Source organism: Marmota marmota, unplaced genomic scaffold (assembly GCF_001458135.2).
Source record: "Marmota marmota marmota unplaced genomic scaffold, marMar, whole genome shotgun sequence".
Classification (NCBI taxonomy): Eukaryota; Metazoa; Chordata; class Mammalia; order Rodentia; family Sciuridae; genus Marmota; species Marmota marmota.
In genome coordinates this window covers 11,247,082-11,270,841 of record NW_026000119.1, presented here as the reverse complement: position 1 = coordinate 11,270,841, position 23,760 = coordinate 11,247,082, and the positions used below count along the sequence as shown (strand labels likewise).

At 37.8% G+C, this 23,760-nt stretch overlaps 1 protein-coding gene across 1 annotated transcript; it reads left to right on the top strand.

Moving 5' to 3' along the window:
- The first annotated feature begins 2,248 nt into the window (after positions 1-2,248).
- Positions 2,249-15,300, top strand: Dmp1 (dentin matrix acidic phosphoprotein 1). Its single transcript, XM_048784850.1, has 6 exons — positions 2,249-2,333; positions 7,338-7,412; positions 7,992-8,039; positions 10,742-10,774; positions 10,949-10,996; positions 12,968-15,300. The coding sequence occupies exons 2-6, from the start codon at positions 7,359-7,361 to the stop codon at positions 14,321-14,323; spliced, it is 1,539 nt and encodes a 512-aa protein (XP_048640807.1). The 5' UTR covers positions 2,249-2,333; positions 7,338-7,358; the 3' UTR covers positions 14,324-15,300.
- The last annotated feature ends 8,460 nt before the right edge of the window (positions 15,301-23,760 follow it).

Below are 23,760 nucleotides of genomic sequence, written 5' to 3'. Positions count from 1 at the left end.
CCTGGGTCTGTCCTGGAGGGTAGGCCTGTGCTGGATTAATTTTGTAAATTCTAGGAGGCTAGTCTGCACCGGATCAGATGCTGTCATGAGTCCCTGACATACTAGCGATATTTATTGGCTATTTTGGGGTTCCCTTTCTTCACAACCATTAGATATCCTGTTGCTTCACTCTGCTTGTTCCTGTGTTGGCATTGCATTGGTGGGTTGTTTCCAGCCACCTTGCTGGGAGTTTGTGGGTATGGCTTGACATATAGGAGGGTTCCTAACTACAAGAATGGCCTCAACGATTCCTCAGCTTCCTATAATGCATTCCGATCCTCATATAAAGAGGTAGAGACTTTTTTTTCTTTCTGAGTCTCTGATGGCCTTGTGACTGATTTGACCAATAGAATGTGCAGAAAGTGACATTCTGGACAACTCTTGGGTCTCAGCCACAATTTTGTAGGAGGGTTCAGCTGTAAGGACAGGGCATGTAAAGAATGGAAGCGCTTGGAATAGCAGCTCCCAGACAACAACTCCATGAGGGAATAATGTTGAATGTGCTAACCCGGTTGAGCCCCTAGCTGATTGTCAACACATTTGTGAGAGATAAGATGCTGGTTGTTATGATATAAAGTAGTGGAATGGCTCTTAATATAGCAATAGGTAACAGAATGTACCTAATTTTGTTATAAAAGTTGCCCAACAGTTTTAGTTTTGTTATCTAATTGCTCCTCTGTTTTTATATGGGGATTTGGACAGAGTCTGAAACAATGTCCTGTTACACCCTCCGCCCAAATCTTTCCAGAATCCATTCTGACATAAGATTATAAGGTTCTTCTAGGATAGACCTCAGTCAAGACCCATAAAACCACCAGGGAGTATAATTCAGAACCAGAACAGAACACAGGGAATTTATGGCTTCCCCATATGAACTTTGGCCTTCTAATCAACCCTATATGAAAATAGATTCCTCTCATTTTCGGACTCCTCACTCTATGAGGGGTGCAGTACATACTGAATAAGTTCACAATCCAGATATTTGGTGTTAGTTCCATGGATAAAGTTGGGCACCCCAGTTTTCTTGGTTCATATTGCTAGGAGCATCAATTAAAAATTTTAATAATCATAAAAACAACAAAAAAATGAGTGAATCATGTGCACTGCAGGCAAGCTAATAACATAACTAATTTTGAAACCAATCCATTCGGTCACTCAAAAAGTACTGATTGAGTGCATGTTATGATCTAGAGACTATCCTAGGTATTAGGATACCAGGTCTATATAGACCCTAAACAGAGCAGACATCCCTACCCTGAGGAATGAAAGTCCATTGGTTTATATTCTTTAAACATCTGATCAGTGATCATCCTATTGTTACTTAAGCATGCTCTTGGAGGCTGGTGCCAAACCCACTTTCAGATCCCTGTGACAATCTTCAGTATTCTCCCTGGTAAATATCACTGCTTTCATTTCATTACATTTCTGGTGATGGCATAGAGTCCCTTGAAAATTAGTTTACTTGGATGCTATCCACCTAGTATTTCCCTTAATCCAATTCTGATTTCAAAGTGTTACCAAAACATGGCAAGTAATTTAGAAGAAAATTTAAAGTAATAAAAAGATTTAAATTCTTTTTTTGTTGTTGTAGTTTTTGGTTGTTGTTAAAAACAAAAGCTAATTAGGCAAGGTACTTTAACACTTCCAATTACTGTAAAATTATGTGCTTCCTTACATTACTGGGGTCTTTGTGCCCCGGTGGAGGAAAAGGAGAGAACAGTGGTTGTTAAAAGAGGAAAAAAAGAAGAAACAAAAACACATATTCTCAACACCCACAATTTAAGAAAATCTAGTATTTTAGTAACTTCCCTCATGTACTACCTGGAAATTTACATTAACAGGAAACTTTGCATCCGCCTCTGACTCTCCTTTTCCCATCCTTGGGTCAACTGGGATCTGTTAGTGGGCGGAAGACATTGTCATTGTTTATAATGTTCATAATCCTGCATGGATGTGAATGACATATATTTAGAAATCAAAATAAAGCTTTAGGAAGATCTTCAATTTAATGGAAACTAGTCTAGTCATTTGGGAACCACAAGAGCTTTTTAGGGAAAACCTGCCTCTTCCAGCTAGAGGAAGTGTGGGTGTATGGGGTCCCCATGACACCTGTGATGTCAGTTACCCCTGCCTGAGGCTGATTGGCTCTGAAGAGCTGCAGCAGAGTTTAAATTCCTGCACCATCAGAGAAGGGTTCAGAATAGCAACACAAGAGTGGCTTCATTGAGATTTCCTCTGTGAGAACTTCAACCGGTTTTTTGAGACTTTTTGGAAAAGACTGTGAACTCAAGAGGGTAAGGCTCTTTCATCATTTGATTTTAAAAGAAACTTTTGCTGTGTGTTAAATGACTTTTGTGTGTTAAATGTGTAAGTATTTTGAGGGGCATTATGCTTTACAGAGAAAGGTAGGGGAAAGCTAAAGTTTGGGTAAAAACATTTCCCACTTTTATACCTTGTTAATGCCACAGTAAGAAATATTTAAATGATGGATTGGGTTAATAAAGTCAGATGCTTTTTATTTTTTGGAAATGCTCTAATTAGATCTGTTCATAGTATTTATGCAAGGGAAAGTTTACTGAACAGGAGGCTGATGGAAGGTCATTTCAAAGTTTAGCTTTAATTAGCAAAACAAACTTTTACATGTAGGCTTCCTAGAGATGAAGATGTGAAAGAATCTAAATCAGGCTGACAGGACTTCCAAAATATAGGCTTTTAAATAAAAACCATTTAGTATTGTTCATCTAGAGAGCATCCAGCAATGTTTATTATAAACTAGATAAGTAATTGAAAGTATGTGCTAAGATTGCTGAAATGATGCAAGGGTGTGAAATTACAACGTGTTTCTGTTGGTTGGCTGGGTCTTCATGTTAGCATAATGCCTTGCATATAGTCAGAATTCTATAAATGTTGGATATGATTGTCTCTAATAACATTTTCTGGTTTAGAAGATGTAAGTATTAACTATGCACGTTATTTTTACTTGCTGCATTTACTTCACTTCTGCACTGATAGCACGAGTATCTGTCCTCCACATCAGAGAGGGGAGAGGTGATGAGGCCATGCATTCTGCATGACACCTAGAAGATCCCATGCGTAGTTTCAATGTTTCAAGCAAGCTGTCCTCTTCAGGAGCAATAATTTCTGGTTAGCTAAAGTCTTAGTTCAACTAAGGTCACATAGATTATCTTCCTGTTGATTAAAAACATGTGGACAAGCATTTTCTAAAGAGCATTATTATCATCCTCCAAATGGTTATGTGAGGCCAGTGTGCCTCAGATGCTTAGTATCCTTCACACTACATTTGGGACACCCCTGAGTTATTTCACTGCAATTGAAGGCACGTAACATTAAATTCTCAACTGCAAAAGAATTACAATATGAAAGAATGTAATTTTTTATTGATTTATTTGTTTGTTTTTCTGAATTCCTGATAGAGTTCATGTCTTGACCAAATTTCATTTTATTTCAAAAGTAAAAATATAAAAAAAATCTAGCAGGTTCTGGTTAGTTGGATTATGAGAAAATTTACTTCTGTGAGACCAGTTTATTATTATTATTATTATTATTATTATTATTATTATTATTATTATACATTGCTGTACACTCAGCACCTAGAACAGCACCCGGCAGATTAAGCTGTTCTCAACAAATAAATACAATGTTCACTAATATTCTTTTTCCTCCCATTATTCTTGAGGATAACACTGCTTATTAAGAAAAAACAAATGATTTAATGTAATTGTTTTTCAAGGGGGGAAATCAAATTTTTATTTTCTTTATTTGCTCTATTTCTTTCATTCCAATTTATAGAAAAGATCTGTACTTTACATGTGAGTCTTAACTCTGAGGAAATTTCAGAACAGAATGGGTTTCCTTACTTAAGAACCTCAGCTTGCACTTGAATCAAAGTGTGGAATATGATATGTCAAGAAATTTGTAATGTTTTGAACAACCCACAATAAAAAATTAAAAAAAAAAAAAAAGAACCTCAGCTTGGAACCCAAGCCACAATTGCCTCCTCCAGATCCCAGCTGTTTGGGTCTTTTCAACTCTGGGAAAACTTAACTTCAGAGAGGCTAAGAGTTCCACAAAGGGGAACTCAGGTCAAGGACATTGGTTTCCTTTTGTTACATGCTCTTGCTGTAGATTGACAGCATGCAGAATGTGAAAGAGACACCAACCAATCAAAAAGAGCTTGGGATTCTGGATGCATAATTTTCAGGCTTGCAGCTATTTGTTAATTTATTTTTCAGAAGGTGGCTATGGCATATATGCTTCTACTAGCTTCTATACTAGCTGCAAAGTATAGAAGTTTGGTGCTCTCATTTGGAACTATACCTCACAAAAAGACCATTATTCTTATAAAAATACTATTTGTAAACCTAACATAGGATTTAAAATATGACTTTCTTTAATGCTTAAGAGTGGGCCTTATTCTTTGGCAGGCAACATCAGCTTTTTCAGGACTGTAGAGTGTCTTTTATTTTACTTAACCAAGCTTCTACTGGGGAAATTATTGCTTTAGTTCATGGTGCTACATGGTATTTCTGGAAGCCTGAGCAAGTTAGTGCATTTTCCTTATGTTTCACAATACTCTGTTCCTGAGAAACTTGAACATTGGAAGCATGCACTTCCTTGGTAAAAAACCCTCAACATTCACTGGTTTAGAAGAGATGCAAAGTGACATCTCCTTATTTTTCAATTACTTGATACTAGGGAAGCTAAAGAGAACTTGTAGGGAAGCTACAAAAGAACTTAGTGGTTGTTCACCTTACCAAGGCTGGAATATGTGCTAGTGCTCAGAGCATATGAGGGTGTCATTCTGTTTAAATTTCACTTGGAAAATTAAAATGATGAGTTGACTAACTTTCATTTGACATGTGACGCTGAAACCATTTGCCTGTAGTTATTCTGAGAAAATCATATTTGGAAAATTTTAATTTCTTGAAGAATGAATCTTAAAAAAACCTCTTAAAAATGTTGTTATCGTGGGAACTAAAGGGAAATGATAGCTCTTAAGCTATGTGAGGACAAGTGCATGGAGTATTGCATACGTGGCATACATGTAGGGCCTCTGAGTGGCAAACAACACCCCCACCCAGGCATGTGAGCAGCAAACCGCTTACCCCATAGGCATAGCCCGAGGTGTGAGGCCGCGTGTTGCAGTCCCTCTGCTTGCTCCATGGCCTGCTCCTCAATTGGTTGCTGCAAGGACAGTTGGCCAGAAATTGTATTGGTGACTGCCTGTAATCTGCTGAACTGCTGCTTGAGTACATATACATTGGTAACTGCGCAATAAAATCAGACCTGCTTCCTGCTTGGTCTTCGAGGTCTTGATTCACAACTCCACAGCCACACTCTCCTCTACCCTGTTCTGTGGACCTCCTCACTGGACCAGAGAGAGCCCATGCAGAGCTACACTTGTTTTTGGTGCAGTTGGTCATTTTTATGTATTCTTTTTAGTTGACCATAGGCAAAGGATTTAAGAAGATATAAAAATAATACCCAAACATAGAAACTAACATGTAACTTTTACTGAATTAGAAAAAAGAAAATAATACAAATTAAGAATAATTTTCTGAATGGGGATAATGCTCATAATATAAAATAAGAGGCTCTGTTCAACCATTTGAATATGAAAGTATCCCTTCTCCTTAAGATTTCTATTATTTTCTTAAATGAAAATAAGTAGATTAGATGATTTCTTGAGCTTAATGTGTCAGGCATGGTTCAGCATATTCAGATATTGAGCAGAAAATTCTTATTTTTGAGATCAAGCGTTAAAATCAAACATATTCCTCTGCTCACTGGACTGATTTTTTTATTCTGGAATTTGTGCATTCATATTTTTAAAAAGATTTACTAGGTGATACTAATATACAGCTAGGATGAGAATATTTGATGACTCTTTTGTTACTAGTTTAGTATACATTAAATGTTTCAAGAAAAATAATCAGCCAATATGAAATCTGAAATCAACTTGCAGGATTTAAAAAGTATACCTATGGAAGTGCATTGGACAAGTATTTTAGATCAGCTTTTAGGGCTTTCTAGTACAGGGCAAATGATTTTCCTTTAAATCTTTTCAATAACTTTTCACATTAGCATCCAGTAGGTCTACTTTTAGATACAGAACAAATTGTTTTTGGAATCACCAGTTCTTGAAGTGTGAAATGAAGCCACCTCTCAGAAAAATTCAGTTTGATTTGGCATGTCTCTTTCAGCATGATTCACAAGTGGATCCCAACCCTCTAATCTTCCCTAGATCTTTCAGTGCTGAGAATGACGCCTAAGAGAATTTAGCAGAGTCATGTATAATGTATGACTAACTGTATCACAGTAGATATTAAGAGCTTTCTGGAGCTGTAATATGAAGCCCGCCATAGTACATCTTTTGCAGATCAAGAAGAAAGTAGAAAAACAATTTATTTTGTCTAGACATCATTATGTATTATACATGTGACTTAGAAGCCTGTGTGTGTGTGTGTGTGTATGTGTGTGTACACAAATACCCACCACCTATCAATGATGTCAACAAAAGAGAGTTTAGGGGGATTAGCTAGATTGCTGTGCCTACCAAGCTGCAGAAGTATAGTGAAAGTGAACGGCTAGACATTTCTCTGTTCCTTTTCCTTTATTTTTTCCCATTTATCACATTTTTATGTGTTAGTGAAGAAGTGTTTTTAGACTTTCTCATTGAAAGTTTTCAGTTTGTCTCTTAGGGGTGAAGTCTTAGTTTATTTTTTTTAAAGAGCTCTATGGAGATATAATTTGCAAACTGCATACTTTGCCTACTTGAAGGATATGGTTTCCTGGGTTGGGTGCATAGATGGGTGCAGTACCTTTACCTGTAATGAAGGACACAGAAGTTTTATACCAGGCTAAAGAAATCAAGGAGCTTCAACTTTTTGCCACGATCACTTTTAGAAGATTTACATTACCTGTGAAAGACATTCTGCACCCCCTATCCATCACTCCTCAACCCACCTTCCCAAGCCTGAGCAACCACTAATCTAGTCTCTAGACATTTCCTATAAAAGGCATCATACAAATGCGGTCTTTTATGTCTGGCTTATTTCACTTGCATAATGTTTTCAAGGTTCCTCTACCTTGTAGGATCTATCACTGCTTTATTTTATGGCTGAATAATATTCTGTTGTATGGATATAATGCACTTATTTATTAATTTATAAGTTGATGGGTATTTTTATGATTTTTTTAAGTAGAAAGAAACTTAAAAAGTTGAAGTTCCTTGATTTCTTTAGTCTGGCCTAAAACTTCTGTGTCCTTCATTACAGGTAGAGGCATCTCACCCAACTATGAAGACCAGCATCCTGCTTGTGTGCTTTTGGGGGTTATCCTGTGCTCTCCCAGTAAGTGTCAGGATGGGGCATATGTACATATATGCCTTTAAATCTAAAATTCCACTATTTTCATTGGCCATGAGCCCAAGTAACTGAGTATATTCCAGTCAGATGATAATAGTAATTTCTTAGAAAACTTTGTAATATCCAAGAAATTTCTTATTCTGTTTAGTTAATCCAATAGATACTAATTACCAATAACTAATTTCCCACAATGAGCAGTGGTTCTTAAATTGTCACCCATACCTAAAGGGTCAGGATCTATTAGCACTTAATTTGTCTATTAGCAAATTTTGAGGTCCTACTTTTTACCTACTAATTTAGACATAATAGGAATGGGACTCAGCCATCTGTCTTTTAACAAGACACCTAGGTGATCTGATGCAGGGTAAAATTTGACTACCACTGCTCCTAAGTATATAGAATGTTAACTGCTGCCTTTGAAGTTTCTCACTGTTTATTTTTTTGGTGCAGGGGATTGAACCCAGGGTCTTATACAAAGTAGGCAAGTGCTTGGCTATTGAGTGATACTCTCGGCCCTCTTGGAAGTTTCTCTATGGTTTAACCATTAATCTTATTTTTTTCTAGGTAGCCAGATATCAAAATACTGAAACTGAGAGCTCTGAAGAATGGAAGGTGAGTATAGATATTAGTTTTTAAAATATTTCAATTTAAATATATGATTAGAATGACCCGATGAGTTCATTGCAGATGCTGAAATTGCTAGTGTATTATGACCCTTTTAATAGCCTAAGATATAGGCAGTAAGATATGCAATTTTTAGTTCATATGAGAAAATAATACTTCAATTCCAACTTAATAGTGTAATTTGGTGAGGAACATCTTTTTCTTTTAGTTTTTTTCTTATAGTAGATGTGTGGAGTAGTGCAAGAGGGTGAATAAACAGTGAAACAAGATAGTCCGTGAGAGATTAGGATTTGAAATCTGTTTAAATAGGAGATGTCTAGTAGACAGGAAGTCAAGTCCAGTGAGGTAAGAAAAGAAGAAAGAATGAGAGGACACTAGAGTGTTTGGAATGAAGGTGATGCTTACTGATGTTGAACTCTTCATAACCCAGTAATTGGTAACACAAGAATCATTGCCAGGCATGTTTCTGAGGATTTTATGTTTTGAACTTCTTACCTTTCCAACAAGCCAATGGATTAGACATCATATTTTATTTCCATTTTACAAATGAGACAACTGAGGCACAGAGAGTAATATAGTCAGTCTATGTTATGTGGCTAATAAGTATTAGAGCCATACTGAATTTATGTCACTTGGCTCCAGAATCAATTCTTAACCAGGGTGAATGTCGCTTTTAGGAAGTGGGTCAGATAGACCTAGGATATCTCTAAATTCTCAAGACTGACACTGGAACTAAGAGTTAAAATCTTATGCTAACACAGAGCATTTTATTCACGACTTTGTTTCTTACTGGCTTTTGCTTATGATACAACTTGGGCCAGTGCTTTTGGTGATGGCCAAATAACGTCAGAGTCCTGATGTGGGGTCCTGCCCCTGCCTTGGGCTAGTATAGACATTGCAGGGTATATTATGAACTTCCATGGGAGAAGTCAATAGGCTAGTTAATTTATAAGCATTTATCATTTAACCAGAGACTCACAAGCATGCCTAATTCTCAAGTCTAGCCTTGGCATGAGAAAAATATCCATGTCTTGTTTTCTTCCACCCATTAATTCTAAATGATAACTGACTGGCGTGGAGTTCGCCATTGTGCCAGCCTGCAGTATCACATAGAAAAGGCAAATGATTACAGCTTCTTTCTCTGAGACATCCCCAGCCTGGCACTGCTGAGAGGCATGTTGAAGACACACAATAGCAACACCCCCTTGCTCTACTTGGTGCCTTGGGTTGCCACTCAGAACCTTGTCCGGCTCAAGGGAAAGGAGAAAGGGGAAAGGGGGTATGGGGGGCTGGGAGTGGGACAGAAGTTGCTCAGGCATTCTTTTTTAATATTTATTTTTTAGTTTTAGGTGAACACAATATCTTTATTTTACATTTATGTGGTGCTGAGGATGGAACCCAGTGCCTTATGCATGCTAGGGGAGCACTCTACCACTGAGCCACAACCCCAGCCCTCAGACATTCTTTTTTAATGTTATTTTTTTGTTAGAGCTTTATAGTTATACACTAGAATTGTGTTCATCCTGACAAACTCATTCATGTATGGAATTTGACTGATTCACCCTTTTCTCTCCTGTCCTTCCCCTCTCTCATTCTCCTCCTCCTCTCTATTAGATTTCCTTTCATTCATCTATTTTTTTTGTATTTTGGATATTTTTAATTGTGCATAAAGGTGAAATTCCCTGTGATATGTTTATATAAACACATAATATGATTTTTAAGAATTCATTCTTCATTGCTTCCCTTACCCATCCCTTCTTTCTGCCTCTTGGTCTCCTTCTACTCTGTTGATCTTTCCCTTTATCTTTGTGTTATACTATTGCTCAGACATTCTTATAGTTCTCACAAGACTAAGGAAAGTGAAATAAATTGCAACTATGAATACATATTTGGCATTCAATTTTAATATCAGTGCTCTTCAGTGACTCAAGAAAGATATAATGGTTTTATCAGTTCAATTTTGTGTATTGAATTTGATAAGGTGGATGTTCTCAAAATGTATTATTTCTTTACATTACATTGACTAGTCCTCAAGATGCTTCTGAAGGCATTAGCCAATCCCATCCTCACACTGGCCTTATAGGTGAAGCACAGAGGGTGTTAATTTTCTTAATTTATGAATAAGAAACTGATAGGTATATTGAATTGCCCACCTTCACACGGAGTAACAGACCACTCCAGCTTATGTGGGTCTTATGGGTCTCCTAGAATATATGACTTTCAGTGCTAACACCAGGATGATTGGCTGGAGAATAGAAACTCAAACCAATGAGTTCACTGAGACTAAAAATTTGGATTCTGGGCTACAACATCATTATCTTAGTTTTATTACCTCTAAGTTGTATGAACTTCAAAGCAAGTATACATATATATGTATATCTATCTATATCTATCTATCTATCTATATATAATATACATGTGTATTATTTATACACACACATATACATATATGCATACATACCTTTCTATATATTTGTAAGCAAAGTATCAGATATACAAAAAATATTCTAGGTTTTTTAGTACTTTTCATTTTACCTTTATTTTCCCATAAAACTTCATTATTACTTATGTAAGTTGCAAAATATGTACCAGAAAACGTAAAAAATCACCTAAAATTATTCCAAATATTTGCAGTGATGTAATACACTTATGAAAGAGTAATTTGTATTCCTTTCTTTTTTTTCCCCCAGGGTCATTTGGCTCAGTCACCAACACCACCCACGGTAACTCTTTATTTTTGTCATAAACATGTCATGAAGTAACTTTAACACTCTTTTCATTGCCTTTTACCATTTTGAAAGTAGTAAATACAAACTTGAAGCAATTGATGTGGATCATATTTTTTCCTTTCCTGAGGAATTACTAAAAGGAAAATAAATGTTTATTTTCCCTTTCAGGAGAACAGTGAGTCATCAGAAGAAAGTAAAGTTAGCTCAGAGGAACAGGTAATTAAGAAGGCCTTGCTTAACTTTTCTAGCTACTTAGGAATTGAAGGAAATGATGGTAGATTAAGTTACCTGGCAACAGTTCTAAATATAATATTTCCTAACCATTGGGCTATGCTGGCTAAATAGTCCCGTAAAATAAGAAGGGAAAAATGAGTGGGGAGAATTCAGGTGTGGACATGCTGTTCATTCCATTTTTACCATCTGAGACATTGTGGCCCTAAATGTCCCTCCTAGTTAAAAAAATAACCACGTACCTGTGAGCACATGCCAATGGTTATTACGTCTGCTAGACAGCACGGGCTCACTCAGTAATCTGAAATATTGCAAAAATAGAGCAGTTCAGGAAAGGAAAGGAAAATTATTCTGGCTAAAATGAGGTGCCCACTGGCCTGGAGCACTCTGTCATGTCAAGAGCACAGTTGAGGAGAGCAGGGGGGAGTAGAGGAAAGCTGTGGGGCAGGAGCTTGAAAAGAGCTGTTTTGGCAGTGACTTTGATAGTCTCATCTTTGGTCCTGGGGATAAGAAAAGCAGTCTTAGCTTATATGTCTTTATTAAGAAATCTACTTCTTAAATTTTATTTTTTTCTGAGACTAAATGTTATTACTTTTTAAGCTGTTCTATCTTTTTACTTATTCATATATTTATTTTTGTATTGCTAGGGGTTTAGCCCAGGGCTGCACATATGCTAGGCAAGTGCTCAGCCACTGAGCTATACCCCCAACCCTGTCCTATCACCATGACCAAACTCAACCCTGTAGGGAGGTCCAGAGATTCCAGCAATGTTTTTTCTCTGTGAAACTTTTCACCCACGTTGCATTCTACACTCAGCCAGTGTTAAAAGATGAATTATCAGACTGTTTAACCCTAATTACTAATGGCTTGTCAGAAGAACATTCTAGAAGTTAAAAGCATAGAGTTGGGGAAATGCTTTTCCCTGAAGATTTTGTGATTTATCACCTTAAAATTCTCAAGCAAGAGTGACAACTCCTGCTTGAGAAGGGCATGATGATGCTTAAGGAGGTAGGGTGGGCTCAACCCGCACATTTCCACCATACCAGTGCAGAATTCTTGTGCTGGGAAGAGACGGTAACATCATGTACTCCAGATGGGAACCCAGACACTGATCAGTGGGAACATGTGGTGAAAGAAAGAAAGGAAGGAAGGAAGGAAGGAAAACAATTTTGGCAAGTATGCTTTGTTGTAATGAGAGCCAGATTTTTCCAGGGCATAATGTATGAAGACCCACTGTGCTCTCTTATCTGTGCAGAGCATGTAGTTGCTTTTTTAAATGTGGCAATCTCTCTGACCTCACACTTAGAATCCAGCTGCCTTGAGAGCCACACTAGTTAGTTTTGCCTTCTGAGACTTCATAAGCAACTCTCTCTCTGTGCTCATGAAATAGGAACATGACTTGGGTGAGACATTTATACATCTCACTATGATATTTTATTTTTATTTGTACTTAAAGTTTCATCAGAAAGTAAATGGGTCATTTTAAGTTAACTGAATATTTTTAAAAATTCCACTTGAAACTACACAATTTGATGGGTATTATAAACTAACTCCTTGATGTACAAAAAGATTTCTGAGGGGCCTAAAGTGCAGCTGCAGAGCACTTGCCTAGCACAAACAAGACCCTGGGTTTGATTCTCAGCACTGCAAAAAAGAAAAAAAAAATCTGAGTTTTATTTAAGAAATCATATTTACAATATGATTTAAGTTCCATAAATGTGATTTCCAGAAAGATTTTTGAGAAAAAACTTTGCAGCATTGAGTAGGGGCCACCTGTACAAAACGGGAGAACTTGAGTTTCAATTCCTTTTCCTTCTTATTTGAGCTCTGTCGAGATGTTTAAATTGATCGTAGGTTAGAAGAGAAGGAAGGAAGCAGAAAAAGCCCAGATAAACACTAGATAACTCCCTCCTTATCAGGTCCTGGAGTGACCCTGTTCGTTAACTCCAAATCCAGGCAAATGTGGACCCCAGTGACAGTGCTGAGCTGGAGGATGACCTGGGCTCTGATGATCGTCAGTATGTTTATAGACCAGCTGGTGGCCTCTCTAGAAGTACAGGAAAAGAAGAGGATAAAGATGATGATGAAGATGATAGTGGAGATGACACCTTTGCTGATGAGGACAATGGCCCGTGGCCTGAGGAGAGAACAGGAGGTGGAATCTCCAGAGCTGATGGTGATGATTCTGCTGATGCCACACGATCCAGTGAAGATAGCACCTCACCAGAAGACAGTGCCCAGGACACCACCAGTGACAGCAGGGACCTTGACCACGAAGATGATGTAGGCAGCAGGGCTGAGGGACGTGACTTTACTCAGGAGAGTGAGAGTGAGGAGGACTGGGTGGGAGGTGGCAGTGAGGGGGAGAGTAGCCATGGGGATGGCTCTGAGTTTGACGATGAAGGAATGCAGAGTGATGACCCTGACAGCACTAGGAGAGATAGGGGCAACTCCAGAATGAGCAGTGCTGGTGTCAAATCAAAAGAATCAAAAAGGGACAATGAGCAGGTAAGCGCTCAGGATTCTGGTGAGAGTCAATTAGTGGAGTATTCCAGTAGGAAGTTTTTCAGAAAGTCCCGGATTTCTGAAGAAGATGGCGAAGGTGAGCGCAATGGTGGCTACACAATGGAAGAAGTCAAGAGTGACTCCAACTCTAAAGAAGCTGACCTCGGCCAATCCAGGGAAGATAGCAAGAGTGAGTCTCAAGAGGACAGCAAGGAGAGTCGGTCTCAGGAAGACAGTGAAAATGCACAGGACCCCAGCAGTGAGTCCAGCCAGGAGGTTGACTTGGCCTCTCAAGAAAGCAGTAGTGAGTCTGAGGAAGAGGTGGTGAGTGAGTCCAGGGGCGACAACCCAGATAATGTCAGTCGTGCAGGCGACCAGAAAGACAGTGACTCCAGCCAGGAGGACAGCCTGAATACCTTCTCCAGTTCAGAGAGCGAATCCAGAGAGGAGCAAGCTGACAGCGAGTCCAATGAGAGCCTGAAACTCTCAGAGGAAAGCCCAGAGTCCACCGAGGGCGAGAACAGTTCCAGCCAGGAGGGCCTCCAGTCTCAGAGCACCTCAGCAGAGAGCCAGAGTGATGAGAGCCGGTCCGAGCAGGACAGCCAGTCTGAGGAGGAGCCTGACAGTGATTCTCAGGACAGCAGCAGATCAAAAGAAGACAGCAACTCCACTGAGAGCACCTCAAGCAGTGAGGAGGATGGCCAGCCCAAAAATATGGAAGTGGACAGCAGAAAATTAACAGTTGATGCTTATCACAACAAACCCATCGGGGACCAAGACGACAATGACTGCCAAGATGGCTACTAGCATCCACTTTCCTAAGAAGTGGCTCTCACAGAAAGGACTTGTGGGGGCTTTAGACTAGGGAAGCCATTACAGCTGTAATTTATTGATATTTTGATCAGAAAGATAACCAGAGGCCATTTCTTTCTGAAAGGAATTGTTGGACATTACACTGGTTTCTAGGGTGTCACCATTCCATAGAAATTTAAATAAGTGGAATGATAGCGAAGTACACTCAATGAGATCAGAAGTAAGGAAAGATGTGCCTTATAACTCACAGTGAAATAATTCCCAACTCATTAACCAGACAGACAGTTATGGAGGTCCTGTTATGGCCCAGGCATTGTGCTAGGTGCTGGGGGTTGTAAGGAAGCTTCAGATTTGTTTCTTGCTCCTGAGGAGCTTATAGAGAGACACATAAAGCTCAAGAGTTAGTGGGATAAAATATGGTTAGAAGAGGATAACAAGAATTGGAACAATGTACCTGGTAAATGTCCTAGCAGAGGTAGAAATAAGATTTATGGAGTGCAGAAGGGGAGACTAAGTTTGCCTCAGAAAATTAATGAGCTTTTCAGTGGAAAAGCCAGTGGAGTTGGAGGGTTGCATAGCATTTCTCTATTGAGGACAAAAGAATTCTATTTTGAGGTTAAACACTAATTCTTAAGCAATTAAATATTTACTTTGTGAAAGCACTTTGAAATGATGGCACAGTGGGGTGTTTTGGGAAACAGAACACTTTTTTTTTTTTCTGACTAAGGTTTCCTATGCAATGATTTTGTGGGGCTTCCATGACTGCCTTCAGGGTGATGGTGTGGAGGATTGGGCAGGAGAAAATGGGGAACGAAATCCATCTTTACATAGAGAATTTTAGCTTTATTTTTTCCCCTAAAATCAGTTTATGTGCAATGCTAAAAAAAATTGTCTTCTGAGTTCTTTAAATGTGTTGTAAAATTCTGTGTATAGGATGCAATTGATTTTTTTTTGTCAAATACCATTTGAAATGTTACCTCAACATAAAATATTTGTTTTATAATAAAGTTAATAATAACCAAAAGAAATATATGCATTTTTTGTTATAGTAGTGTCTGTTATCAGGATGTATTTATGGTAAAGAACTGTTTCTTTAAAACATAACATTGCAGAATAGTTTATCAGTTTTCTCTCTTAAAATGAAAGATTTTCTTAAATTCTTTGAAATGTTTTTTTGTAGCATTTTGATAAAATTACATGTTGCTTGTGATATTTCCACTAAATGTAGATGTTGTGTGGAAAAAAAATGAAGCAAGCTCTTGATTTTGTTGGAATCCGCACCAACAGCTCCTGATGTTTCACATTAGTTCTAGTTAGTCTCAGACTCTCATTTGTGTACACTCTGGAAGCTACAGGGAAACATATTTCTTATATTTTAATTCCTATGAAGGAAATGATTTACCTCATCCCTTCATTTCCAATGTGTCTTTACCCAAACACCAATGTGTGTGTGCTTCCACTGGAGCACCCCAGAATTCTCCTTCATGTCTGTTAAGGAAATCAACGACTTTCCACCTTCCTTCTGACCCTTCTATTCTTTTATACGGCTCCCTCACAAAGTCAAAGCTTCATTCCCTTGAGGAGATTTAAAAAATAAAAATGTGTGTATATATGTATATGTGTGTGTGTGTGTGTGTGTGTGTATCCTCCCCTTTTGAGATTTTAATTTAGTAGATATGAAGTGAGACCCAGAGTTCTGTATTTTTAAAAGGCTCCCAGGAGATTATGATGGAGCCTACCCAAGTACCTTACATTTGGGTTCAATGGCTCTTTATGTTAATTATCTAGCTTCATTAAACTACAGGTTCCTGCTGACCCACAACTCTTTCTGAGGAGAACTGCCACATGCTTGGATCCTGGAGGCATAGGTGACTAGGCCTTCTAACCATTCAAATGCCCCATGTCACCATAGCTAACTGGATGGGATAAGCACCTGACCCCAGGGAAACTGGTTAAGTGTGATCCCCAGCCTCCAGGGAGGATGTTGCTTCAACATGAATGATGATTGTTTGGGGTCTAATCTAACTTTTACTCTCTGTAGATTTTAATATTTAGGGACAGAGAGGTCAGAAAGTGGTCAGAAAAAAAAGAAAGAAATACACAAAAAGGCAGATATAGATACCAGGCTATATCTTATTCATGCGAAGAACAAAATGAAAATTATTGAACTCCTGATGCTGAGGGGCAAACTGATAATCTTCTTACTTGTATGGTTGGATTATGACTCTCGTATTGCCTCCAGGCCTTCCCAGATTTCTATGATGTTCCTTTTCCTGGAGTGCCACCTGTGTCCTCTTAATATGCCCAGCTGTCTTGAGGCAACCTGAGTGAATCTTTGTTCTTTGCAACCAAAATGCCTAATGATCCCAGACTCATTAACTCATTCATTAAGTTAGCCAGGGTTCCTAGGTATGGTCCTGTAACTCCTTAACTAAGTCAACTTGCAGGACTTTTAAAAGGAAGAATAATAATGGGAGAGAATAAGAATGAAAGCCTATATGGTGAGCATAAATGAGAACAGAAGAAGTTCATGCATTATGTAATAGTATTGGACTTAAATATGTTGATGAGGCTCCATGAGAACTCCTACAGATGGAACTGGAAAACTGAAAGTCCTACTCCCTCTCCCTGAAGGTGCTCTCAAGTGCCACGATCAGCCAACTCTTACTCCAGTAGCATTATTTTCTAAATGTATTAGGGCTAATCTGCTCTTCTTTAAATTCATTCTTTCTTTAAATAGGCATATAGTTAAGTTGGTTTCCATGAAATCCTGCTGGCCTGTGAGCCAGTTTGCTTTCTCCAGATGATTTTACATATCTATGTATATCTTAAAATTTGGTTTCAAGATGACAATATTAATTAATTTATTCCTCTTGATTCTCCAGTGAGATAGTAAAGTAAGCTCTTACTCTTATTTATTCAACCATTTCTGGAGCATGTCTTATGAGCCAGGAACTGGGCAAATACAGGGATGATGAGATATTATCTCTTCTCTTAAGAAAGTCATCATCTATAACAGAGACAAAAATGTACAAACTATGAAAGTTACGTGTGTTGATATACCCCTACTTAATGTTCTATAGGTTCTGCAAGAAAAAAAAGTAGTTAACTTTTTTTATGGAGTAGGAGAGGTGTTGGGATGACTGAGGTAGATCTCAGGGACTGAATAAGAAAACAGGGAGAAAAATGTTCTAAGCAGAGAGTACACAGAAGTGAGTGTACAGAATCATTTTTGGCATTATGATAAAAAATAAGAATTCACTGAAGCTTTGGGAGAATATTATAAGAGAAGCAATTACAAAGGTGCGTTGGGTTCCCGTGGGAAGGCCTGTGAATTCCAGAAGAAGAAAAATAACCTTCATTTTTTGTTTAGTGCTTTGCTGGTGCCAGGTTTTCAAAAGTAATATATCATACAAAGCACAAAGTGTTTTTGAGATAAATTTATAAACTCTCTACACTTTAAAAAAAATTTGTAAAAAATAAAGACAGGCAAATGAAACAGAAAAGTTCCATTAATGATCCTAGTTCAAAGTACAAGAAATGGCAGCCTAAGTTTCCTTTCCGTTTGGTGATAACCACTTAATATTTTAAGCACTGTAATTAAGATTCATGAATAGGGCCTCATCTACTTCAAATATAGCTAAGGGAAATGGTATATTATCTGCTTGCTCTCAACACTTAAAAACCCCAGGAACCTCTTAGTCACTTTCTAATAGCTTGTTTTTCTAGTCTGGTTATTTTGAGTTAATGGAGAAATTCATTCTTACTTTTTTTAATCTACAAAGACATATTAGAATGATAAAACTGTTATTGAATATTTTTAAAAAATGCCATTGCAATGTTGAAGAAATTCTAAGAAAAGTAAACTTATGCTGAAGAAATCAGTAAACCTGGTAAACATGTGCGGCAGACCTCATTCAGACCAGAAGACATTGATACTCGATGAAGTACTAGACACTGTGGCTTACTGATGATCCCATTGGTATTCTAGATTCTATCAGTAATACCACTCCTGCTGATTTCCCTAGACACCTCACTGCCCCATTGTTTCGGCTGCCGAGACCCTTCTCCATAGACCTTGCTTTATTTTATTACCTGTTCTCAAGTCCCAGTTCAAAGCAGAGCCTATGCTAAGTGCCCAGTCATTAGTTACAAAGGAATCTAGGAAGAAAGTGTCTTCATATTCAGAATATCATGTCAGAAGGAGGAGCAGTATTAATGCCACAGCCAAGTCAGCTTCCATGGTGGAGGGTTTGATGTATGTTGATGAGGACAGAAGCATCACACGAATACCAAGAGATTCTGACAAGGAACAGAGGAGCCTTGAAATAACAGGAAACTAACATGTATTGCACAGTGGTCCTGTGCTTGCTGTTTTACTTTAGGCCAGAATTCCAATGATGGGTCCTGGAGACAAAGATGGATGATTGAATCTATCTACTCCCAGGTTGCTGCGCAGATGGGGGGAATACTCTACATAGAGCTAAGGTCTTTTAAAATTGTGCCTCATGGGAGAAGGTATCACACAGCTCCTAAAATTATTCACAAGACTGTTGATATATAAGGAGTAGAGAAAACATGATTTTCATTTGATTCTCAAAAAAGCCCATAGGGAATCTGCTGGGATCCATTCAATCAAATAAAAGAATAACATTGACAATCATATGATCTTTCTGGACTTTGTGTTGAATTATTGTGTTCAGGGAAGACCCAAGTCAATGCTGAAAGACAGAGTTGAGAGTACAGCATGAAAATCTATCACTTGCTCTTGCTAGCAGATAAAAGTATATATGGGAGCTGGGGTTGTGGCTCAGCAGTAGAGCGCTCACCTAGTACATGTAAGGTGCTGGATTTGATCCTCAGCACCACATAAAAATAAATAAATAAATAAAATAAAGGTATTGTGTCCAACTACAACTAAAAATAAAATAAGTATATATGAAGGAAGATAATATTTTTGATCAAATAAATACAGATTTTAAACTTCTGAAGAGTTAAAAGATGCATAATGAAAATAAATATTCTCAAAATCAAAATTTGAACAACATAGTTAGTTTGTATTCCAGGTATCTTTAGATTCCAGGGTGGATGCAAATGCTACAGCAACTGATAATTGTCCCCTATCCATTCTTCTCTTCTTTGTATTAGTAATAGAAGCCTTTGGTTTCAGTAGAACACGTGCTGAGATGGAGGTTCCATTTCCCATGTTTTCTTGTAGCTGGGTAAGTCCTGGAAGATGGAATGAGTAGAAGTGACATACTCTGCCTCTTTCCTTTCTCTCTTCCTAGTAAATGGAAATTGGTAACTATTGAAATAACCTCCCTGTACCAAAAGGTACTCTTATGCTTGTTTCATGAAAGAGAAATCAATTGTGATCTTAATGCACTATGTTTTGGGATCTCCTTATACAGCGGTTTAATCTATATACTCACTAATATATGTATATGTTCAGAGAGTATCTCAAAAATAATTTTAATTGCATAGTTTTTTTAGGTTTCTCTACTTAAATATGGAGGAATCTATCCTTTATTTAATAATTGAAGGAAAACATGCTCTTCATTTGTGGCCTCATAATATCTTTAGGTATATTAAGTAGAATTTAGTATTATTTAGATAAAACTAATTTTTAGTCAGTGAATTACCAACTTGACATAGAAAAAGACATAAGAAGATTCAGTTACAATGAATGAAATAGTAGCCTTTGCAGATATGGGTAATGAAGAGAGACTTGTCCAAACATAAAAGGGGTTCTATAGGAATAAATGAGGTTATACTATTTCATGAACATACTAGATACCATCTGGTAAATCACTACATCAAGAACTAAGATTACTGGGCAGAATTTCAAGTTGAAACACTGATTATTCAAGTACAGCTTGTAAATCTTGCTGTTATGAATGAATATAATGAAAATGAGATGAAGATGGTGTTTTTCAATAGAAGAGGGTTAAAAAAGCACATGTGATTTTGTGATTCTCCATTCAGACTGTATGGAAGAATACATTTAAATTTAAAGGCATCTAGCCAGAGGAAAAGATTTTTCATTGCTAGTCCTGGTAATGTATGCTCTTTTCTTTAATTAATTTAGAACAGATAATCTAAAGTTAGTAAGTAAAAAATGATATTTGCATAAAGCTGTTCATCACTTCCTTACTAATAGGAATAGGAAAAAAGAAAAAAATGTGTTACAAGTAATTTAGATAATTTATGATAAATTGACAACTCTAAAACACTAAAAATATGTAAGTTGAACGAGAAAATTCAAATCACTCTGAATGCATATGGAAAAATACTCAAGGTTACACAGTAGGGTGAGGAGGTCAAATTGTGTATTATCTAATGAAATGCTTCATGTGAAATCATATTAGGATAAATTTCTGGGGCATGATGAGCATTTGCATTTTTGGTACCCTTAGTAATCCCCTAGTTCCTGGAAAGTCAGGAGGGCACAGTCCACTCCAAGGTAGAAAGTCTTGCTCCCTCATGAATGAAAAGCACAAATTTTGAGAAGAGTGAAAACTGTTCATTACTTTGCTCCTTGAGACAGTTATCAACCCACAACAAATCCAGTTCTCAGGGAACAAGGGAGTCTCCGCTCTGGCATCCCTTTTCTGTCTCCCTCTGTGTCTCTATTCTTCTTTCATCTCTCCGTTATTTTACTCCTTTCTCATCCCATGGGGTCGTTTGATTCCATAGAGTTTTACTCCTGGGGAAGCAGAAGCGGAGAAGAGTAAAGAATACAATTCACATCCCTCAAAGTTCTGCACAGGGAATGATAAAGAATGATGGTCTTTGAGGTTTGTCCCCAAAGTAAAATATCTAAAGAACCAACCAAGCTTTCCCTTACTGTCACTATTGACATGTTAAAGCACATCAATGTGTTACCTTTCACCTATGTAAACTCTGTATTACCCTACCTTGGTATTCCAGTGGGGAGGAGGCAGAATGAGGATGGGGAAATGATCCCTCCTGAAAGGGGATAAGGGAGGTTTGGAGTTCTGTCTGGGGTAGGAGTGGGCCCAACAACAGAGCCTCAGTAAGACTTCTTTACCCTCTACTCCACTGGTCAAGCTGGCTTCCAGTGTGCTATCTTCTTCCCCACAAGGAACTTCTAGCCAATCTGTAGACCTACAATTTGTAAAGGATGCCTAGTGTTACACAAAAGGATGGTAGCATTCCCTTTCACATCAATTACATAATAACACCTCTGAGCAAACATTATATTTATGTTCAGTTGCTTAAAATAATAGTTATGATCTGTGGTGAAAAAGGAAAGCCCTTCAGTCTATAGATATCTTTCGAGCCACAATTTCTTCCATCTGTTGTGTTGTGGGTGTGAGGACAGAGGGAAAATACTCAAGAGGCTAAGTCAGATTGATTTTGATGATGAGGCAAATGCTGATAGAAAGTTGGCCAGAGTACAACTCAGAGATGTTCCATTATGACTGACCTAGGGACAGGCGGTTTACCAAAAAGCAAAACATCCTTACATGTTTTTCTTATGACTGGTAATGCCTTAACTAACCACCATCTGGACATTGATGAGGGCAACATGTCCCACATACAAAAATGTTAGGCCTATTAACTTGTTAGCAGAGAGAGACAAATTTGTGTAACTGAGTGAAAGGTTCAATTCATCATATGAAATGATATTAGAGTTTGTTTAGTGTTTCTTCTTCTTTTTTCTCCCAAATTAAATCTATACCTGGGACCTAAGAATGGCCAAAATGTTCCAGAATTACCTATTATATTACAGCAGGAGTTCTCCATGATGGCTACACTTTAGAATTACCTGGGACTTTTGAAAACTACAAAAGTCAGAGCTTAATCCCTAACCAATTAAATCAGAATTTATGGGATGGAGCAAGGATAAGAATAGTTTTTAAAAAGCGCCTCAAATGACATGCAGCCAAGCCAGAGAACTACTACTGTTAGATCACAGTTTAATAGAAGCAAGTTTATATAAAATTGTTTAGCACTATTGAAATTTATTTGTGTCTCTTTTTAAAAGCAGGATTCTTTAATATAGCTTCAAACCCTGGCATTGGACAGTATTTGAATGAAAATAATCCAGTTCTGTTATTTCTCTAACAGCCAGCAGGTGGCAGTGTTGCTCGCTCTTGTGGTTCCAGAGAGGCCAGAGGACAATGGAATCCAGAGCACAGATGGATAGGTCAACTTCAGAGGATGAGAAATGTGGACAGTTCTTGAATTAGAAGGATTCAGTGCTTTGCTCACCACTAATAACGTTTTAAATGACTTATTACATGGCATTAGTTTTGCCTTTGAAAAACAACTTTTCGACCACATCACCTCTCCCTTAAAGCTACACATTGGTTCCCTTTGATTATTGGAAATGTCTTAACTCCTTAATCTAAAAATTAAGAGCTTAAATCTACCAATTCCAGTTTGCCTGTCTGTCAGTGGTGGAGAAGTCAAGAATGTGCTACCGCATAATATGCACATGGATGTCATGTTAGTCTACTTGCTGTTGAGGCACTTGAAAGACAGAAAGTTATGGGAAGATTGCTCTCATCTTCTTTCTGCTTCTTGAAAGCAGGAGATGAAATCCCCATCTGAGAGATGCCCTTCTTTCTAGAAGGCAAATATCATTCTTATCAACAGGGATGGTAAGTTTAGGCAGAGGAAAATCTATACAAACAGGTCTTGTTCCATGAGCCTTATCTCCCTTGTCACTTTTCCACCTAACTACCCACCCTAGCCCAAACCTTTTTGCCTTGTTACATTTCCATAATCGACCACTCTTTGTCCAGTGTAGTATGCCTGTGTTTAACACAGGGTCTTAGTGTCTTCATTTCCTTATGAAGGCCCTCATGCCATGTAATATGTATTCAATAAATTTGTATCTTTTCTCTGATGATCTGTTTGAATTCAATTTGATTCTCAAGTTCAGTTGAAAAATCCTAAGAGGGTAGAGGTAAAGTTTTGTCTTTACCACTGTAGAGTACAGGATAGGTAAGAATAGGGATAGTCAGGAAGAACAATCAGGAGATTCCCATGTTTTAGTTATTAATATTTTAATTATTAAAACATCATTATAAGGAGACCAAAGGATTGAAATGCAGTCAGAATAAGGAACAAGATAAGTCAGAAAGGTGAAAACTACCAGACTTCTGCTTCTAACTTTTGTCTCTGCTCCAATGTGTATGATTTGAAAATGGTGCTCTCTAGTGCACAGGGGGAGAATTACTGCCAACAACCACGGTCTGACATTTGTAGTACTACAGAAAATGATTCTTTTTGTCACTCTGAGAGAAGATTTTGACTAACCTAGTTTGGACCAATCATCTGTGAACAATGGAATGGAATCAAGTCATTAGAAGTGGGTACTTCAAATGTGCTTGTAGACAGAAGCAGGGTAGTTTCCAGAAGACACAGAATGAGGTTTCTAGACCTAAGTATATGTCTGG

What these genes read in the sequence shown, in the direction of transcription:
- Dmp1 (XM_048784850.1), top strand. Translation starts at nt 7,359, where the DNA reads ATGAAGACCAGCATCCTGCTTGTGTGCTTTTGGGGGTTATCCTGTGCT. An exon ending in AGTCACCAACACCACCCACG is followed by an intron (nt 10,775 to 10,948) that starts GTAACTCTTTAT and finishes TTTCCCTTTCAG; the next exon opens with GAGAACAGTGAGTCATCAGA. An exon ending in AAGTTAGCTCAGAGGAACAG is followed by an intron (nt 10,997 to 12,967) that starts GTAATTAAGAAG and finishes CTCCAAATCCAG; the next exon opens with GCAAATGTGGACCCCAGTGA.